Genomic DNA, 20,141 nt, shown 5'->3' with positions numbered 1-20,141 from the left:
CGCCAGGTGTCATCTCAGACAAGCTGAACCTTATCAACATGTTAACTTTATCCCAAAGTGAGATTTCACCACAATGCATGACAAATCTGTAGTAACTGTAGCTGAAAATCACGAGATATCCAAGATTTACCTTGTCCGACGCATTGACGTCAACGTTTTTATGACAAAGCAACGTCTGCACCGTATTGTTTCGGAGTTCGGCCGCCCAAATTAAAGGAGTCTTTCCTTCCTGCAAGTATAAAAGTTTATACTAGCAAGTGTTTGCGATCCAGTTTGCGTTATAGTTTGATTTATTGCGTTAACTGTTTGATCGGCATTCTAGTGAGTGAGTGAGTGAGTGAGTGAGTGAGTGAGTGAGTTGTGTTTAACGCCGCTTTTAACAGTATTTCAGTTATATCGCGACGTGTCAGCTTAATGTGGGAGGAAAGTACGAAATGATGAAACCCACGAGCACGAGCTGACAAACCTAGAAACATAATCGGGGCGAACCGGGATTCGATTCCACAATCATAGGTTTCTGGCGGGCCCAAGGGACGCAACTCTGCACAGCGAATCGCGGCGCCTTAAACGACTGGGCCACCCGTGCCCCCGATCGTCATTCTAGGAGTTTGTGAACACAAATAATCACCACCGTCCAGAACAACACGTGCAATGTTTAGTGCCTGTCTACAATCGCACCCCGTGGGAATTCCAGGTAAGAACAGGTCCCCAATGAACTAAGCTGGTCTTAAGAGGCGACTAAATGGGTAGTGGTCAAGCTCGAACACTTGGTTGATTGTGTGTCATCGAACCCGACGTGGATCGTTGCTCACACTATCTATCAGTGGATAGTCGGGTCCTGACTCGATTGTTTAACGGCCGCCGTCATACAGCTAGAAGAGTAGTTAGGCGTTAAACAACAAATAAACAAACAAACTACCATCGCAAACAGTCATCATACACTCAGCCTCTGATTGTTACAATACATGGATGTGTATAGACATCTGACGATGAAGGTCGTGACTTTGAAGACAATCTACATCATGATTCTAGGAATAGGTCCAAACATTCTATTGCCATACGTACTTTTCTGGCAGTGGGGTAGCCTAGTGGTTAAAGCGTTCGTTCGTCACGCAGAAGGCCCGGGTTCGATTCCTCACACAGGTACAAATTGTGAAGCCCATTTCAGGGGTCCTCGTCGTGATGTCACTGAAATAATGCTATTGAAACGTAAAACCATACCAGCGTCTACTCACCTCATCTCTCCCGTTTACATTGCCACCAAGTCTGATAAACTCCTCCATATTATGCGTCTGTGCGCGCTTTACGGCCTCGAACAACTTGGTTGTGTTTCTCTCCACCACGTGTCTTGGTGGCTTCTCCCCATCTGCATCCCTGACGCTCGTGTGACCTCTCCCGCCTTTCTGCGCAGCTTCTGGCCTCGCCGATTTGTCTTCCGGCTCATCTTTGGGGCTCTTCTTCCCACCCTCGGTCTTCCTCGGAGTGTCAGTCTTCTTTTCAGTCGCTGTTTTCCTGGGAGTGTCACTTGGAGAGGCACTCTTCCACTTCGCGCCCTTCGGGTCTGCGTGGGAAACTTTCTTGGAGCCCGGCATACTCGCCGCTCAGATCGAAATTCCTCAGTGGGATAACCTGGGTGAGATGTTACATAAACAAATTATATACAATTTCACTGCTAATGACAGTAATCAGAGAGGAACACAAATGACAATAGAGATACGTATGTGTACTGTGAAACCTCTTTAATCCGGACGTCTGGAATCACCTGTAATGGGCAATGTCCTTATTTTATATGTAGACGTCGCTAAGAGTAATCGTCCCAAAAGGAGGACCGGACTAGAGAGGTTTCACTTTATATGCATTGCGAAACGACGGGTGGGAAGGATGGATATATACTAATTGAGTCCGTAAAGTACAGTAACTTCAATGGTTTGTGGGGGCCGTCGGGTAGCCTAGTGGTTAAAGCGTTCGCTCGTCACGCCGACGACCCGGGTTCGATTCCCGACATGGGTACAATGTGTGAAGCCCATTTCCGGTGTCCCCCGCCGTGATATTGCTGGAATATTGCTAAAAGCGGCGTAAAACCATACTCACTCACTCACTCACTCAATGGTTTGTGAAGTTCGGGACAGCTATTTAGCATCTGGGAAGTTTAAAGGTAAATCGGTAGCTGCAAGAAGCTGCCACTTCATGAGTACTTTGTTTTATCATCATCATCATCAGCAGCAGCAGCAGCAGCAGCAGCAGCATCGTCGTCGTCGTCGTCGTCTTCACAATGCACGAACAAAGTGTCTGTTATGTTAGTTATGACATGCCCAAACATTTCATTGTATATACCATAATTGTATTCCTTGTTTGACCGCGTGTTTATATACAAGCGTGAGGAAACCCTGTTCACCATTAAAATCACATAGAAATGAATGTGCATGGATTTTTTCAGAATCATGCATGATAGTCACATGTACACCTTAAAATTGCACGTGCATCCCGGTCGTTGCATGCATAAAATTCCATTCAAATGTAAGAAATTCCTCACACATTCACAGCATTCGTGGGACCGAGTCAATTCAAACACAGTAAATCCGTTGAAGTGTTTAACTGTAAGAAGCAACTTTCATATCGGCCAAACCTCGTAAATGTTGTTTGTTTGTTTGTTGTTTAACGCCGCACTCAGCAATATTCCAGCTTTATGACGGCGGTCTGTAAGTAATCGAGTCTGGACCAGACAACCCAGTGTCTGACATCATGAGCATCGATCCACGCAATTGGGATCGATGACATGCATAAACCAAGTCAGCGAGCCTGACCGCCCGATCCCGTTAGCCGCCTCTTACGAGAAGCATAGTCGCCTTTTATGGCAATCATGGGTTGCTGAAGACCTTATCTACCCCGGATAGTCGCGGGCCTCGTAAATGTGATAGGAGTAATCATACAATTGTCAGTTTGTTCGACAAAGTGGGTTTTAAGGATTTGAATCATACTTTTTTCGGACTGTCAATTGGCCCGGGCCTATTGCCCCTTTAAGCAAGCTCGTCGCCAAGATAATATTATGTCGTTGTCTAACCTTCACTGGGACCCATTAAGTGCAAGCTCACACTTGTAAACAGGTGCATTGTGTTTACTTGAAAAAGTGACTTTTGTCATGTGTGAATCCAAACATCCCGCAATTGACTTACACCAAAGAGGATATCGGTAGAGGTATAGCGTCGTTTTATGGTGTTCGGTGTCAGTTTAACACAGTCTCGACATAAGTAGTCATAGCCCGTGTCATCGTAAACACTACTGCAGTCACGTTTGGCTTGTTAGCCATATATGGGGAACACTCTTGCCAATATGTGCCTGATGAAACTTTGGAACAAAATGTTCATGATCATATTATTATTATTTTCTAGTCTTACGTGAATAAGAATGAAAGTTTACATTTCAGAGTTATTCAACAGTTGGAACAATGAAGGGTCTTGAGTAAGTGAGTATAAATATGTGAGCATTATTTTGACCGTATGGATGCTAGAATCCGTTTTAGGTGGGAGTGAGTGAGTGAGTGAGTGTGTTGGGTTTTACACCTTTTGAATAACAATTTTGGGCGTCGCTGTCGCCATATCTTTACAATACACGATATCTGACGCTAAAAAGCCAAGGAGAATAATCAGGGTGAATCTTGGAGTCGATCCAGGATTAGTGGATCCTGACATGGCAAAGGGACACAAATATGCATATAAAATGGCCTTTAGATTATTGGGCAACCCGTGACTAATTATGTCATCAATTATGTAATATAAGTCAGCGCTCTATGCATGTTTCTTTGAACAGCTCGTTTATAGTTTCAATACTGCAGCAATTCTATATAACCTGTCCAGTTGATCGTTTATTAACGAGTATTTGCTTAAGATCTGAATGCTATCTGTTTTCAGTGAACAATGTGTTGTCTACATATTCGTTTACTAACTGCTTTGTGGAGATCGACTGCTCAATCGACTGTGACCTCATGGTTTGTACATACACATAATTACCCTAGGTTGACAGACCGTTTGACACCCCCTACCACGAGCGTGACCTCATATTTTTTACATACATATAATTACCCTAGTTTGGCAGGTCGTTTGACGACCCCTACCACGAGCGTGACAAATGAAATCTAAGATGATGAGAGGATAGAAATGCTGCGCATTGTAATTTAAGTGATATTGCAAACTTGCTCAGCAACTGTTAACGTGCCAGTTGCATCAACATGACCATGCCATTAGAAACATCATTAAAACAAGTGTCATATTTACATGTCATATTATATGTCGTATCTCCTGACGTGTCATTGTTAATGACTTAATCATAACGTGTCATATTCTATATGCCACATGTCATAACGCGTCAAACTGTATGTGTCATATGCAATAACGTGTTATACTTTATATGTCATATGTCATAACTTGTCATACTTTGTATTGCATATATCATAACTTGCCATACATTATATGGCATATATCATAACTTGTCATACTTTATATGTCATATGTCATAACGTGTCATGTTTTATGCATAATATGTCATTAAGTATCATATTTCATATGCCATATGTCACAACGTGTCATAATGTATGCGTCATATGCCATAACGAATAATACTTTATATGGCATATGTAATTACGTGTAATATTTTATGTGTTATTTGTCATCACGTATCATATTTTATACATCATATGTCATTACGTGTAATATTTTATGTGTTATATGTCATCATATATCATATTTTATACATCATGTCATTACGTGTAATGTTTTATGTGTTATTTGTCATCACGCATCATAAATTATATATCATATGTCATTACGTGTAATATTTTATTTGGTATGTAATCAAGTATCATATTTTATAACGTGTTTGCCATCAGTTTGTAAGGCTAAGTAGGGAGCACAGAAAACATGAACTTTTAAATGCTTGGAGTTTGAGACCTAAAATAGAGCTAAAATAACCCGATTCTGAGGGATAGAGACACAATCCTGTCTCAGGCGCACATGAATAAACTTGGCTGATGTGGTTAATGTTCTTGTTATTGTAACAATTTATTGTTTGAGACAGGCAATTTCTTTCTTTATACAACAATATGTGGAATGAAGAATAATTATTTCTTTGAAGCGTTTCCTGGGACAATTAAATGTTTCATATATAACGTGGTATCTTTGTCGATTTGACAATGATTCTCGGCTTCACTGCTTCATATCGGCGATACAGTTTGTCGTTGGAACACTCCACGCACACAGGTATCAGATGCGCATTGATTACAACATTACAGACATTCCAGGCACCGACATCACAGACACCCCTAGCCAGTCACGCAACGCCGTTCTGGTCCCTTGCCAAACGGGTAACTCGAGAGACCCGCGACTATACCGTCGATCGGTACTTGTTCACATGACAGGTATACTTACTTACTTACTTTGGAGATTTAACGTGCGCTTTCCGACTGATGCGTATTTCGCACACGGGACAGGTATACTCAACTAAAGCAGTTGATATACTTGGCTGCTATAAAACGTCGTATGAAGAATACAAGAAGTTGCTGTCCATAAAGAGGTGTCATGTGTTCAGCTACCCTCATCTAAAGTAGCGTATTCACTTGGCTTCTCTGAAACGTCGTATGAATAATAAAAGCAGTTTATTTACTTGGCTGCTATGGCTGTGTTGACGGGTTATGAAGAAACTATTATCACTCTTCCAAGAACCCTCTTCTCGTTCTGGGAACATGTCAAATTGAACCGCAATAAAGGAGAGTTTGCTTCTCAACCCACAACAAGAACCTCTTGAAATGCCAATGTCGTATTGTGTAGTTCAAGTCATTCACAGCCAATGTAATGATTTAACACCGCGAGATAATGTACTTCCTGGTTCACAATGACCAATCAGGTTTTCTGAATTCGACGTGTATGTACCAGTATGTACAGACAAAGATACGCAGGGAACACAGAAAACATGACCTGTTAAATGCGAATGTGGGGCTTCAGACCGAGCCAAGTGGCCCTATGTGGACAACAGTAAGATCACTATAATATATGTATATTACGGGCAGTCATATTGCAAGGAACTTCCCGAAGCTTACCCGTGTAGTAACCACGTGGTCAAAACTCAGTGATGATGATTATCACTAGCAAAATATTTCTGGAAAAGCGGACTTTGCATTTTTTGTATATCTAAAAAAAAAATTCCTTATAATTCCTTATAAGTATTAGAACACATACAGCTACCTTCGTTAATTAACAATCGCGATATTTCGTGATTCTATTTCAAGTGGCGAGCACCATATTGGTGGTTTTATGGTGTTAGCTCACTCAGATACCATGCCACAGTTTTACAGGGATACCCCACACAGTGTACTGACTCCGAGTAGACCAGTCCTTGTTTTATCCCCTTAATGCCGAATTCCAGTCAGGGTAACAACAAGTACCATCTTTTAACGTCTTTTGGTATGACGCCGCCGAGGGATCGAACCCCCTTTCCGAACTCTGGACATGCGCTCCATCCACTACACTACGGTGAGTGAGTGAGTGAGTGAGTGAGTGAGTGAGTGAGTGAGTGAGTGAGTGAGTGAGTGAGTGAGTGAGTTGGGTTTAACGCCGCTTTTAACATTATTCCAGTTTATTCCATATCATGGCGTTTCAGCTTAATGTGGGAGGAAAACCCGAAATGATGCAGGTCTCAGACGTTTACCACTTCGGTGGAACCGTAGGGCACGGGAGAGGTGCTGATAAACCTGGAAACATAATCGGGGCGAACCGGGATTCGAACCCACAATCATCGGTTTCTGGCGTGCCCAAGGGACGAAACTCTGCACAGCGAATCGCGGCGCCTTAGACGACTGGGCCACCTGTTCCCCCCGCGCCGGACAGACTAATCACAGTGTAGTGTCCAAGCAACACAAAGTAAAAAGTGCCTGTTGAAAATATTTCTTATCGGTGCAGAGGGTAAAGTAAATATTACATATTTCACAGATGGTCATGCATAACTCACACATGTATTATCAACAAAGTCTTCACTGAGACCACCGCCCCAAAGTATTGATCAAAAAGGTGGATGGGGGTCCATATTTTTTACCAGTCTACCAACACTGGATCACTGATAAACACAGCCCTGCGTCTTGAACAAATACATACTTGCAAAGAGAGTGATTGTATTGTTGACAATAACAAATTGCATTTGTGTAATCTGTTACTGATAAAAGAACATAACGGACATTATAAAGAGCATCGCGAACGCGCACAGACGTATCAGGTCGCCTCCCAGGGTGTTTCTGTCGATACCGATCTGTGCATAACACAAACATTGCACTGCTGCACACTTATTTCAAGCGTTCTGCGCAGGATGGAGAGCTGTTTCACGACAGTTGGTGTTATCGGATTGTTATTGTTATGATAAAGGAAAGATAAAAGGATATTTAGTTATAATTGAGTGAGTGAGTGGGGTTTTACGCCGCTTTTAGCAATATTCCAGCAATGTCACATCAGCTTCACACATTGTACCCATGTCAGGAATCGAACCCGGGTCTTCGGCGTGACAAGCGAACGCTTTAACCACTAGGCTACCCGACCGCACCTATTTATTTAGATATAAATAACAAGACGAATACAAAGACTTAGTATATTATAACGTTTCCGAAATAAATTTTGTATCGCCAATGTTAAATCTTCTCAGCAAGAATGACGTTCAAAACAAAATCACGCAATAATGCTTTTCACCTTTTGGAAACATCGTTTTGATCGTTTGTGTGTCAATCTATTGATATATACTACAGTAAATTACGTTTATAACGAACACGTTTATAACGAACTGACGGATATAACGAACTGTTTTTTTTGCCTGTTAATTTGCTGTGTATAGGCTGTATATATGCTTATAACAAACTACGGTTGAAACAAACTTAATTTAGTGGTCCATTTTAGTTCGTTATAGCCATAGTTTACTGTACAAGGAAACGAAGTATAAGAACACCCGATTTTTTCATATGACTGTAGTTAATCTGTCATAGCCATGACTTTTGTCATGTGAAAAAATCAAGTGTTCTTAGACTTCTTTTGAGTAGCTTACATGTAAGAATAATGGTCAAGGAATACCTGATTTTGTGCAAGAAAACACTGAGAGCACAGGTATAACATAGGTAACACACAATTCGCTATGTAAAAATCGACTTTATCATTTAACTTAAGCATTTATCCATGACATAAGCGTATGACATAAAAACATGTATGTCATACCCCAATGACATAAGTATGCAAATTAGATATGCAAATTAGATAACCGGAAGAGGGAGCGGTTTGATTTGAAACTATATATTATAAGTGAAGTTACACCAGAGATATAATCAGATTACACAGAATCGTTGTTGTTACCGTTTTAAAGTTTCAATTATTCTGCAAAAGTCTGTTCAAGTATTTTGTTTAAAATAATCCGAGGAACTTTTTTTCTCAGCGAATTGTTTATTTTGGTTTACATGGCTATGGAAAACATGTATCACTACGCACGATCTATACGTAAGCTTTCGACAAGTTGCTGATGTTAATGTTTAATGCAATTATTCCTGAATTTGGAAGCAAAAATGTGAAAATGATAAATAGAATTCATCACTCGTGTTTTTTAATATGGGAAATATCAAACTCGTCCCGTTAATCGGTATTTGCCTCGCCAAAGCCTCGCCAAAGGCTCGGCAAATACCGATTAACTAAGACTCGGTTGATATTTCCCATATTAAAAAACACTCGTGATGAATCCTCTATTTATTTTATCAACACGTTATATAGGACACTACATACCCTTTACGTATTGCTCATGCTAAACTTTAAGCCAAAACAATTCATAGTAAGTCTTTTTTTTCCGTTGTTATTGTCATTCCAGAACCACAACATCAACCATTATTCGTTTTTCTCAGTTAACACTGAACATAGAACCATGAACGAAATGCAACCCCACTCATTTGAAACCTTTGGAACCTCTTGGTTCAGAACGTTCGCACATTCGACATACACTGTAAGGGTTGCAAATAGTCAGTACTGGTCGTTAAAGGTGATCGGATTGCTCGTAGGCTAGCGTGTGGATGGTACTTTGGATGACAGTAATTAAGGAAGACACATTCCTATCTGCGACTGTATTGGTGTGCTATCGTATCCGGGCAGATACCAACCTCTGGTTTGTCTGAATTAAAGTTCATTTCATCACAGGGGATGGCAGATATAAGAGAGAATACTGTCTTCAGCGTAACTCATGTCTTCCAAAAAATAAAATGAATGAGCAACGTGCAAGCATGTTTTATATGAAAGTACAAGCGTTCCAAGGCATATATGTACGTAGGAATGCAGGTTAGGGACGAACTCCAGAATGCCCATATCATTGAAAAACTTCGGGCAGAGTATAAATGGAGATTTAAGAAAATCTGGAGTTCAGGGCAGGACACTCGCAATAAAGTTAAAGCAACAAATACTTATGTTGTACCCGTCCTTTCGTATTCCAAAAGAGAAGAGGAACCTGTTGAATGTCTATCAGACTGGGTTAAGTCAGTGCGTGATGTTGTCATTGGTAGAATGCACAAACTGAAAAAGAGGAAACGGAATTGGACTAAGCCCATTCTGTCCCAGCCAGCTGTCATACAAAGTCTGGCTGCCCTACACGAAAGGTTTGTAGTTGTTCCCACTGAATGCCTCAAATAACATAACCATTGTATGTAAGCATCGCTCCATTAATTGTCAATCAAAACTCAAGGACTTGGTATTAATGACATATCAGGTAATGCAACATATAAGACCAGTATGTTATCTGAGTAGGAAATCTGCCAAAACCATAAATCAGTACTGTCAACTTTTAACCTGAGTCTAAACCCTGGAGATATGTCCATTTCTCTTTTGTACAAAGAAAGATATATATTGCTGGGTCCAGCAAATGTACCACCAAATCCCTATCTCAAAGACTATCCATAGTCCTTAATACAATCAAGGAAGGACTTTCTTTATATTCACAGAAAGTATTTGTGACACGCGGAATTGATACCCTGTGGATTCTCAAAAACTCAAAGGATTTGCCTGACCTTTTTCAATCTCAGAAAAGAACCTAGATTTATTCTGTCAAAACATTTGATTTTCAGCTTTGACACCGCTATGCCACATGACAAATTTAAGGGAAAACTTCATACCTTGATCCATGGGGATTTTGTTACAAAACGTGATAAACACAGATACATTAACGGATCGATATTCAGAGGGTTAGGACAATATTTGAAAAAATGAAAGCAAATGCCATATGAAGTCAACTGAGAAATCAATATGTGAAATGCTGGACTTCCTCATTGTTAACATCTTCGTAAATTTTGGGGGGTAAGACATTTAGGCAATAAGTAGGCATCCCCAACTGTACTCCCCTTTTGGCGGATCTGTTTCTTTATGCATATAAATCGGAATTTCTGTTTGGATTGGTAAGGTCAAAACAAGGTAATTTGGCCAAGAGGTTGAGAGCGCCTTATCTGATTCATATTTAGATTTATGCATAAAGATTCAGAGTGACAAAACACTCTCCACAAGGCTGTATGAGGGAAGACTTCAGATTTCCAATAGTCAACCTTCCCTTCATGTAGGACAATATTCCAGCAACTCCCACGCGATTGTTCATGTATACATGTATTTACATATACTGTGGCCAAGAAAGTTAAGTCGGTATTCTACAGTATAGAAATGTAACCGATTTGCAAATATTTCATAAGGTCTCCAATGAATACATTAAATATGAAATGAAAAGTCTTCGGTTTACTTTGTGTAATTTGAGTTGATTCCATTGAAATACGAGTAGGTCGCCTGAAAACCCAATTCATCACTTGCCGACTACCTCAATACCTAGTAGTTTGAAATTCATATCTGAAATGCAAATGAGGACCTTTGTCAATTTACGAACATTATCAATACCCTCGAGATCTAAAGTCATTCATCTGCGTAGAAACCACATTACCAAAATGACAGATCATGTGACAGGATTATGATAGATCTTTTCCAATTCTATTTGGACGACATGTTTGATTGAATTCATTTCATTTCATGTCTAGCAATATTCCAGCAGCTCCAGCCTTTGGTGTTTACATTTCACAACTTTCGTGATACAATCGAGCATGCTCCTTTTAAGATTTTAAAGAGAGTCATATGACTGCTCAGAAATTGTTTGATCAAGGTTACAACATTCAAGGCCTCAGTAAAGCTTTCAAAATGTTTTATGGAAGACATGTGGAGGACATTTCCAAATTTACACATCAGTGACAAAAATGATGTCCGATGCAATTCCCTATTTGCCTCTACCATATGTTCCCGTGGTTTTTTAAGTGAACAATTGACTTGTATTTACATGTGTTTGTGACGGGTGCCACCGGTGGGGCAGGACACGCTCACCTTTTCGCGAACACCTTGTATCATTACTATTTACTAGTGACTCGTGAAGATTCCGGGGTAGAATAGGTCTTCAGCAACCCATGCTTGCCGTAAAAGGTGACTATGCTTGTCGTAAAAGGCGACTAACGGGATCGGGTGGTCAGGCTCGCTGACTTGGTTGATGCATGTCATCGATCCCAATTGCGTGGATCGAAGCTCATGATATCAATCACTGGCTTGTCTGCCCCAGACTCGATTATTTACAGACCTCCGTCATATAGCTGGAATATTGCTGAGTGCGGCGTTAAACAACAAACCAACCAACCAACCAACCAACCAAATCATAAACACATACTCATTATATAGTCGGAATCGTACAATCTATTGTATGTGGAAAGGGTTTTGTCGCTATATTGTAAGGTGAGAGGTTTACAGCCACATTGCCATCTCATCCTAGCGGGTACCTAGTCACCTCCTGGATGAACAGGGGCGCATTTTCGCACATTAGGCCCATGCCTGAGGAGAAACATCAGGCAACGTGTTTCATTGTGGGACAGGACCTATGCGCGATTGTTCATGTTCACATGTATTTACATATACTCTGGCCCAGAAAGTTATTTCAGTATTCTACAGCATAGAAATGTAACAGATATGCAAATATTTCATAAGGTCTCCAATGAGTGCATTAAATATGAAATGAAAAGTCTTCGGTTTACTTTGTGTCTTTTGTGTTGATTCCATTGAAACTCGAGTAGGTCGCCTGAGAACCCAATTCATCTCTTGCCGACTACCTCAATACCCAGTATCCCACTACATTTCGAAATCCATATCTGGATTACAAATGAGGATCTTTGTCAATTTACGAACATTATCAATACCCTCGAGATCTAAAATCATTCACCTGCGTTGAAATAACATTACCAAAATGATCTCCAATTCTCTTTGGACGACATGTTCATATTGAATTAATTTCATTACTCCTGTATGGTTTGTCACGTGGAAGACTAGGATTCGATTCCCGAATGGGAAAATACCTGAAGCCCATTTTTAGTGTCACGTGGTCGTATTTCTGAGAGGAGGATGCAATACCCGAATCACATACTCATAAATTATCGAATACAAGTGGCAAAAAGTAACATCTTGCTTAATGTATCGTCGGATCATAGGTTTTCGGGCATCATGTGTTTTCGGCCGGCCATGTTTTTCGCGATTACTCGCGCTGTAACGGGGGTGTAGCATCACATAGACATTGTACATACTCAGATGATGGCTTTTCAAGAGGTGTTATAACTAAATGATACGCAATCACCCAAGTCAGCGCGTCTCATTACCTATAGGATTTAGTTGCCTCTTTGCTTGTTTAAAGCTGGGTCAACAATGACGTATCTATATGACGACGGTCTGTCATAATCGAGAGATTGATATTATGAGCAACGTCTAACGCCGTCGGGGTACGATGACATGCAGTTAACCAAGTCATCCAGCCTGACCACCCGATCCGTGCCTCAAACAAGTATAGGTTACTATGGACAATTCTAACCCGAACTCCCCACGGGGCCAGTCGTATATTCAGACATCGTTTAACTGACCCCTTGAACTTGACTACCTTGGAGATATAAACTGAAAAGTGTCCCGACAAATTGGAACCGACAAATAGGAACCGACAAAATGGAACCGACAAATTGGAACCGACAAATTAGAACCGACAAATAGGAACCGACAAATTGGAATAGACAAATCCCTTTCACTTTTATAGATAACACAGGTGTGTTCGCAAATCGACCGAGCATGTCCTGCCCTACCGATTCTTTCCTTCCCAAGGTAAAGCCGGGATAACCATTCAATTAACCCTTAAACACACATAGGACATTGTATGTTGCACCCTTGTGGTTTAAGTGGGCAGATGAATAGAAAACAATTGTACAGCAATATAATGAGTAGGTTCTAAAATATGTCCTGTTGAAACTGTTGTTGTATGTTTAAGTGAGTTTGGTTTCACGCTGCTTTTAGCAATATTCCAGCAATATCGCGGCGGGGGACACCAGAAATGGGCTTCACACATAGTACCCGTGTCGGGAATCGAACCCGTGTCCTCGGCGTGACGAGAGGGCTTTAACCGCTGGGCTACCCGACCGCCCGGATGTTTATTTGAACCTCTGCATTCATCATTAATGTAACTGGAGCCTATATGAACTGTGCGCATATATATTCCCTTAACATAATGCCCCTTGTTGAATTGACTCACGCACTGTCTAATCCGATGCATGTCACACCAAAAATAAGATCACTTCATGCACTTTATAAAGCCCAGAATATTCAACGCGCTATCTAAACTCGATGTACGTCTCACCCCTTCATTTCCGTTAAAGATAACATTTGACCTGACATGATTAGTTTGGTGAACAACAAATCAATGAACAAAATGACATTTTTATGTTTTTTGGAGAGTGTTCTGTGTCCGCGCTTATTGAACATAGGGACACCGAGTCCTAGATAGCCGTATCACTACACTCTATTTACTGGGATATAGAGGTTACGCACATTTTACAGACAAATACCATGGTTGTCGTATTGAATGAAATAGAATAGTAGCTATTTTAAGAGTGGTGCAGCTCACCTCACAATAAGTGATAAACATGTCACTCTGCTTGAAAGTATTGATACTCCCTTTATTAAACGGCTTCCAGCTGAAATATTATGTATTGATACCAGGGGTGTTTGCAGCTCGACCAATTAAAAATAAGACGCTGACTGGTATGCCGGCTCTTTTCGTATTTGTAGCTATTGAAAAAACTGTTCAAAATGCAAATTGTTTGATTTGTTCATGTATGTGCAATGCATACAGGGTCTTTAGGAAATTATTTTTAACTATTGCCCTTGTTTGATTCGAGAGTTACAGGTTTTAAAGGGCAAGTTCACACGGAAATGAACCTATTTTTCTTGTACTTTTTCCACATTAAAAGTGTTAACATAGAAGTGTCATAGACAAAAATATAAAAATATCACAATTAATTAACATATTTTTCGCATTAAAATGATTTATATTTTTCACATTAACCAGGTGTTCTATTTCCACAACAAAAACACCATGGCTTATGCCCCTTGCAATATGACGTCATTGGTGCCAATTGATAAACATTATGACGTCATCATGCTTTGTTAGAGCCGCTTCACGTGGTGTAGGTCCAGGTGTGTGATTCTAGCGTCTCAGATGCCAACCAGCATAGTGTTATGCTGAGTCACCACTGCGCCGGAGTGTGTCGTAGGCCATGTTGTTTTACCGCAAACTGGTACTTGATATCTTTTGCGTTGAGAATAGACAGGGACCCAGTTGAATTGGCACCAATTACGTCATAATCTAAGGGGGATAACTCAGGCCTGTTTAGCTCGAAAAACGAAGGCCTCATAACGGCATATCATTTTCACACTATTGTGAGCTTCCTACGTTCACTGTGAAAAAAATGAGTGTATATTTTCAAACACAGATACTAATTAATTCAATTTCAATTGCGTTTTGTTTAGAAAAAGAAAGAAAGTGATTTTTGCGTGTACACTTCCCCTTTAAAGGAAACTGTCCCCAGTAACCCTTGTTTGATTCGAGTGTTACGGGGTCTAAAGGAAACTGCCCCCATTGGCCCTTGTTTGATTCGAGTGTTACGGGGTCTAAAGGAAACTGCCCCCAGTAGCCCTTGTTTGATTCGAGTGTTACGGGGTCTAAAGAAAACTGCCCCCAGTAGCCCTTGTTTGATTCGAGTGTTACGGGGTCTAAAGGAAACTGCCCCCAGTAGCCCTTGTTTGATTCGAGTGTTAAGGGGTCTAAAGGAAACTGCCCCCAGTAGCCCTTGTTTGATTCGAGTGTTAAGGGGTCTAAAGGAAACTGCCCCCATTGGCCCTTGTTTGATTCGAGTGTTACGGGGTCTAAAGACGACTGTCGTGAACTTTTATCTAACCTTGTTTGATTCGAGTTACAGGGTCTAAAAAAGACTGTCGTGAACTATAAATTAACATTGTTTGATTCGAGTTACATGGACTAAAGGACACTGTTATGTGCTAGTAAACCTAAACTTGTTTGATTCGAGTTACAAGGACTAAAGAAGACTGTCGTGGACTATTAATTAACCTTGTTTGATTCGAGTTACATTGGAACTATTAATTAACCTTGTTTGATTCGAGTTACATGGACTAAAGAAGACTGTCGTGAACAATTAATTAACATTGTTTGATTCGAGTTACACGGACATAAGGAGACTGTCATGTGCTAGTAAGCCTAAGCTTGTTTGATTCGAGTTACATGGACTAAATGGGACAGGCTTGTGCTAGTAACCTAAGCTTGAATTACACGGACTACAGGATACAGTCGTGTACAAGTACCATTGTTTTATTCGAGTTACAGGGGATAATACGACTGATATACAATGTGGTGATCGAATGAACTTTATTTCGAGATAGCAAGGCCCCAGTCAAATGGAGGGATATACTCTAAAAAACACCAAGGTGTCATGTCAGTGGCGTGGCAAATGGCTTCGAAATATCACATTCCACGACAGTGAGAATACTGTGACATTTTATTGAACGAGTTTAAATGACACTAACATTATCTAGATGCTGTACAGAACGTCACGAGGCTTGGTGATTTGTGTAAACACGTATTCATACAGCGGGTTTCGTATCAATGTAGGGCACAAATCAGCAGTACTTAGCGTAGGTCATAACCTCGATATCAATCAAAGTACCCGTAAAAATCCGGGTTAGAATAGGTCTTCAGCAACCCATGTTTGTTGTAATAAGACAAGTATGCTTGTCGAAAGAGGCAACTAACGGGATCGCGTGGTCAGGCTCGCTGACTTGGTTGATGCATGTCATCCTATCCAATATGTGTTGATCGATGCTCATGATGTCAACCACTCGATTATTTACAGGCCACCCTCATAAAGCTGGAATGTTGCTGAATGCGGCATTGTAAAACAGACAAACAAACAATTAAAAAAATCTGAATCAATCGACGGCAAAACAACCCACGCAGCATTAAGGTGTATTATTGATATGATCATGAGATATTCTGAGTCGAACGCCATATAGAAGCAATAAATAAACGCAAGGAACATAAGTTGGCTTTAAGTTGAGTTTTTTTCATATTTTTTTTCATAAATAACTGATCTGAATGTCCCGCGTGTGACGATTTTGTAACTCACACAATGAACATATATGCAGGTTGTTTTGACATGTAAATATATTCCAACTCACTCACTCACTCACTCAACCACCCACCCACCCCTCGCTCGCTCACTCGCTCACTCGCTCACTCACTCACTCACTCACTCACTCACTCACTCACTCACCCAACCCACCCACCCACCCACATACCCACTCACTCACCCACCCATTCACCCTTGCTCGCTCACTCGCTCACTCGCTCACTCACTCGCTCACTCACTCACTCACCCAACCCACCCACCCACATACCCACTCACATACCCACTCAACCACCCACTCACTCACCCTGTCACCCACTCACTCACTCACTCACTCACTCACTCACTCACTCACTCACTTGAATCATAAAACCTGTCGTGGAAACATATTGTTAGCACTAACACAGAAGGTCAAGGGCGAGTGGAGACAGCTCATGTGTCATGGCTACTTACAAAGAAGAAGGGCACACATATCTAACGTGTTTGAGCATTGTAAAGCTACTTGGGTGACAAGAAGATCAGGTTTAATACATTCATGCACACAGTGTTGTGTTCATGTTGATTCGTTGTCTTGGAGACGAATGGCTATGAGTAGCACTGGGGATTACCTACATGACAAGCCTGGTACATACATAACTTAAGGTGTAGTCGTATCACGGGTACAATCAGACATGTTGAAACTGAATAAAATCGACGCATTAAAAAAAACTATTTTCACGAATACTTAAAGGTATATTACTGTGAGATGGTGTTTTAAAAGGAAGGCCGAGATCACGACACCATTGGCGGTGGAACAGGCCAGATACGAGTTTGCGGATGGTCCAAAGGGTGGACATCTTCAGAGAAGGCAATTGTGTCAGTGTGCCATCCTTCCTAAGACAAAATACATGAGATACAAGCCATTATTCTATGGCTTGTGGACCGCCTCCGTGGTCTTGTGGATAGAACGTCTGCCCAGAGAGCCGAAGCACGGGGCTTCGATCCTTGGCCGCGTCAACCAAAAGACGTTAAATGGAGGCTCTCTGTGTTAAATATCGCCATGTCATCTCGGTGGGGTAGCGCATTAATCTTTGACGTTGAACCTCATTCCATCTCACCCAAAGTATAGCTGGTACATATACTTCCACACGTCAGTTTATGTTTCTTATATAATCCCATTCATGCCAATGTTACCTTCTCTCCCTCTCTCCCTCTCTCCTTTTCACTCTCCCTCTCCCTCGCTATCTCTCTCCCTCCCTCTCTCCCTTCACTCTCCCTCTCTCTCTCCACCCTCCTAGTCCCTCTTCCCCTCTCTCTCCCTTTCACTCTCCCTATCTGTCTCACTCTCTCTCTCCAACCTCTTAGTCCCTCCTCCCCATCTCTCTCTCCCTCCCTCTCTCCTTTTCACTCCCTCTCTCTCTCAACCCTCCTAGTCCCTCCTCCCCCTCTCTCTCCCTTTCACTCTCCCTATCTGTCTCACTCTCTCTCTCCAACCTCTTAGTCCCTCCTCCCCATCTCTCTCTCCTTCCCTCTCTCCTTTTCACTCCCTCTCTCTCTTTCCACCCTCTTAGTCCCTCCTCCCCGATCTCTCTCCCTCCCTCCCTCTCTCCTTTTCACTCTCCCTCTACCTCGCTATCTCTCTCTCCCTCCCTCCCTCTCTCCTTTTCACTCTCCCTCTCCCTCGCTATCTCTCTCCCTCCCTCTCTCCCTTTAATTCTCTCTCTATCTCTCTCTCTCACACACACGCAAGCACGCACGCACACACACGCCACGCGCGAAGTCGTTCATATCTATAAATGGATCTATGTCAGAGTGGAATTTCTGTGAGGGTCAATGGGCCAAGGTGAATATTTGAAGGAGCAATTAGTTCCCTCGAAGTTGTATTTCCGGGTATATTCGGGTCGTTGTTGTTTTGGTACTGTGACATTAATCTCATCAGGCAATCTGTTACAGTGACATATATTCAATCAACATTAAGTAGGTATTTAATACACATTTCCGTAAAGGATTATGTTAAAGTACGTTCTATTAATTATATGACATAAATGATCAGATAATCAATATATATATTAAGTTACATATTTACTGAAACTGTAGTTTCGATAAATAATGTGAAATAAGTCTAAGCACTATTAATCAAGTAGTCATATAAATTTCGTAACATATCTGGTTTCGACGACTGTTCTCTGAATAATGTGATGTAACTATTAACCGCCAAGGCCAGAGAATAATCAATCTCGATTATCCGACGAAACAGATTCGATTTGGCGCAAAAGACAAAATAGCTGTTAAAAGTACATGAATGGATCACCGTAAAAAGGTAATTATAAAAAATATAATTATAACGAATCAGTATATCACTTTATTTTGGTAAAAAAATCCTTTGGTTTGTTTCTATGACTGATAATTCGTCTGGTAACACTAAATGTAAAATGTCAATGCAATCAACATCAATCAGATAATTACAACATTTCGGTAAATATTCCAACACCAACACCCAGTGTCAGATGTACGGAAGCGTAGTAGGGCCACGGTGAATTTTTGTTGTTGTATAAGTATCTCCTACGTAGGACTTACTATGACCTACGTAGGAAGTCCTACGTAGGAGATAGTAAGTCCTACGTAGGAGATAATAAGTCCTACGTAGGAGATAATAAGTCCTACGTAGGAGATAGTGATTCTAGGCCATACTAAGTCCTACGTAAGAGATAGTAAGTCCTACGTGGGAGATAGTAAGTCCTACGTGGGAGATAATAAGTCCTACGTCGGAGATAGTAAGTCCTACGTGGGAGATAGTAAGTCCTACGTGGGAGATAATAAGTCCTACGTAGGAGATAGTAAGTCCTGCGTCGGAGATACTAAGTCCTACGTAGAAGATAGTAAGTCCTACGTAGGAGATACTTAGACAAAAAAAATTCACCGTGGCCCTACTACTCTTCCGTAAAATGTATATTTAACGGAATGTTATTGACTGAATATATAAATATTGTTTGACGACAGCAATATTTCAGTCACACTATGGCAACCCATGATGTTTGCCTTACGAAGCAATGCATGGATTGATATAATGAGCAACGGTCCATTTTTCAATAAATTGTTCATGACAAATTGCAAAAAAAGAAATATGCCTTATGTTTTACAAAATAAATATTTCCTTTCGCTCGACAAGCTGTATGTCCCAAAAAAGACATGGTTTTGAAAAACAGAACTTGTTCGTCTCCATTTTGAGAAAAGGATTGTTTGTTTCGAATCAGCAACTAAGACAATATACTGTGACTCTGAATGTTAAATGATGGTTTCTTACGAAAAGGCGGGGGGGGCGGGGGGGGGGGGGGGGGGGGGGGGGGCATCACTTCGGGCTTTCCTCCCACATTGAGCTGACACACCGCGATATAACTGGAATATTTTTAAAAGCGGCGTTAAACACAACTCACTCACTCACTCTTACGAAAATGCATTTGTATAATCCGTTGCAGCAAATGTTGTAATCTAGACTTTAAAAACGCATCATGTTAAATTAATGTTTCTTTTCAACTGACATAAATATAATTTCAGATGCGAATTTAATTGTCCGTCACTGTGACCTGTACAA

At 41.0% G+C, this 20,141-nt stretch overlaps 1 protein-coding gene across 2 annotated transcripts in view; it reads right to left on the bottom strand.

Moving 5' to 3' along the window:
- LOC124147945 overlaps positions 1-20,141 on the bottom strand; it is a 67,957-nt gene that overhangs the window by 12,664 nt on the left and 35,152 nt on the right. For both annotated transcript variants that reach the window (XM_048399543.1, XM_046518803.2), the window contains exons 2-3: positions 1,236-1,629; positions 131-229 (exon numbers count right to left, since the gene is read on the bottom strand). In XM_048399543.1, the coding sequence (XP_048255500.1) occupies positions 131-229; positions 1,236-1,592 (456 nt within the window). In that variant the 5' untranslated portion in view covers positions 1,593-1,629. The remainder of the gene's footprint in view (positions 1-130; positions 230-1,235; positions 1,630-20,141) is intronic.

This window comes from Haliotis rufescens, unplaced genomic scaffold (genome assembly GCF_023055435.1).
Source record: "Haliotis rufescens isolate VD_foot unplaced genomic scaffold, xgHalRufe1.0.p SCAF_2, whole genome shotgun sequence".
NCBI lineage: Eukaryota > Metazoa > Mollusca > Gastropoda > Lepetellida > Haliotidae > Haliotis > Haliotis rufescens.
This window is presented reverse-complemented; position numbering and strand designations above follow the sequence as displayed.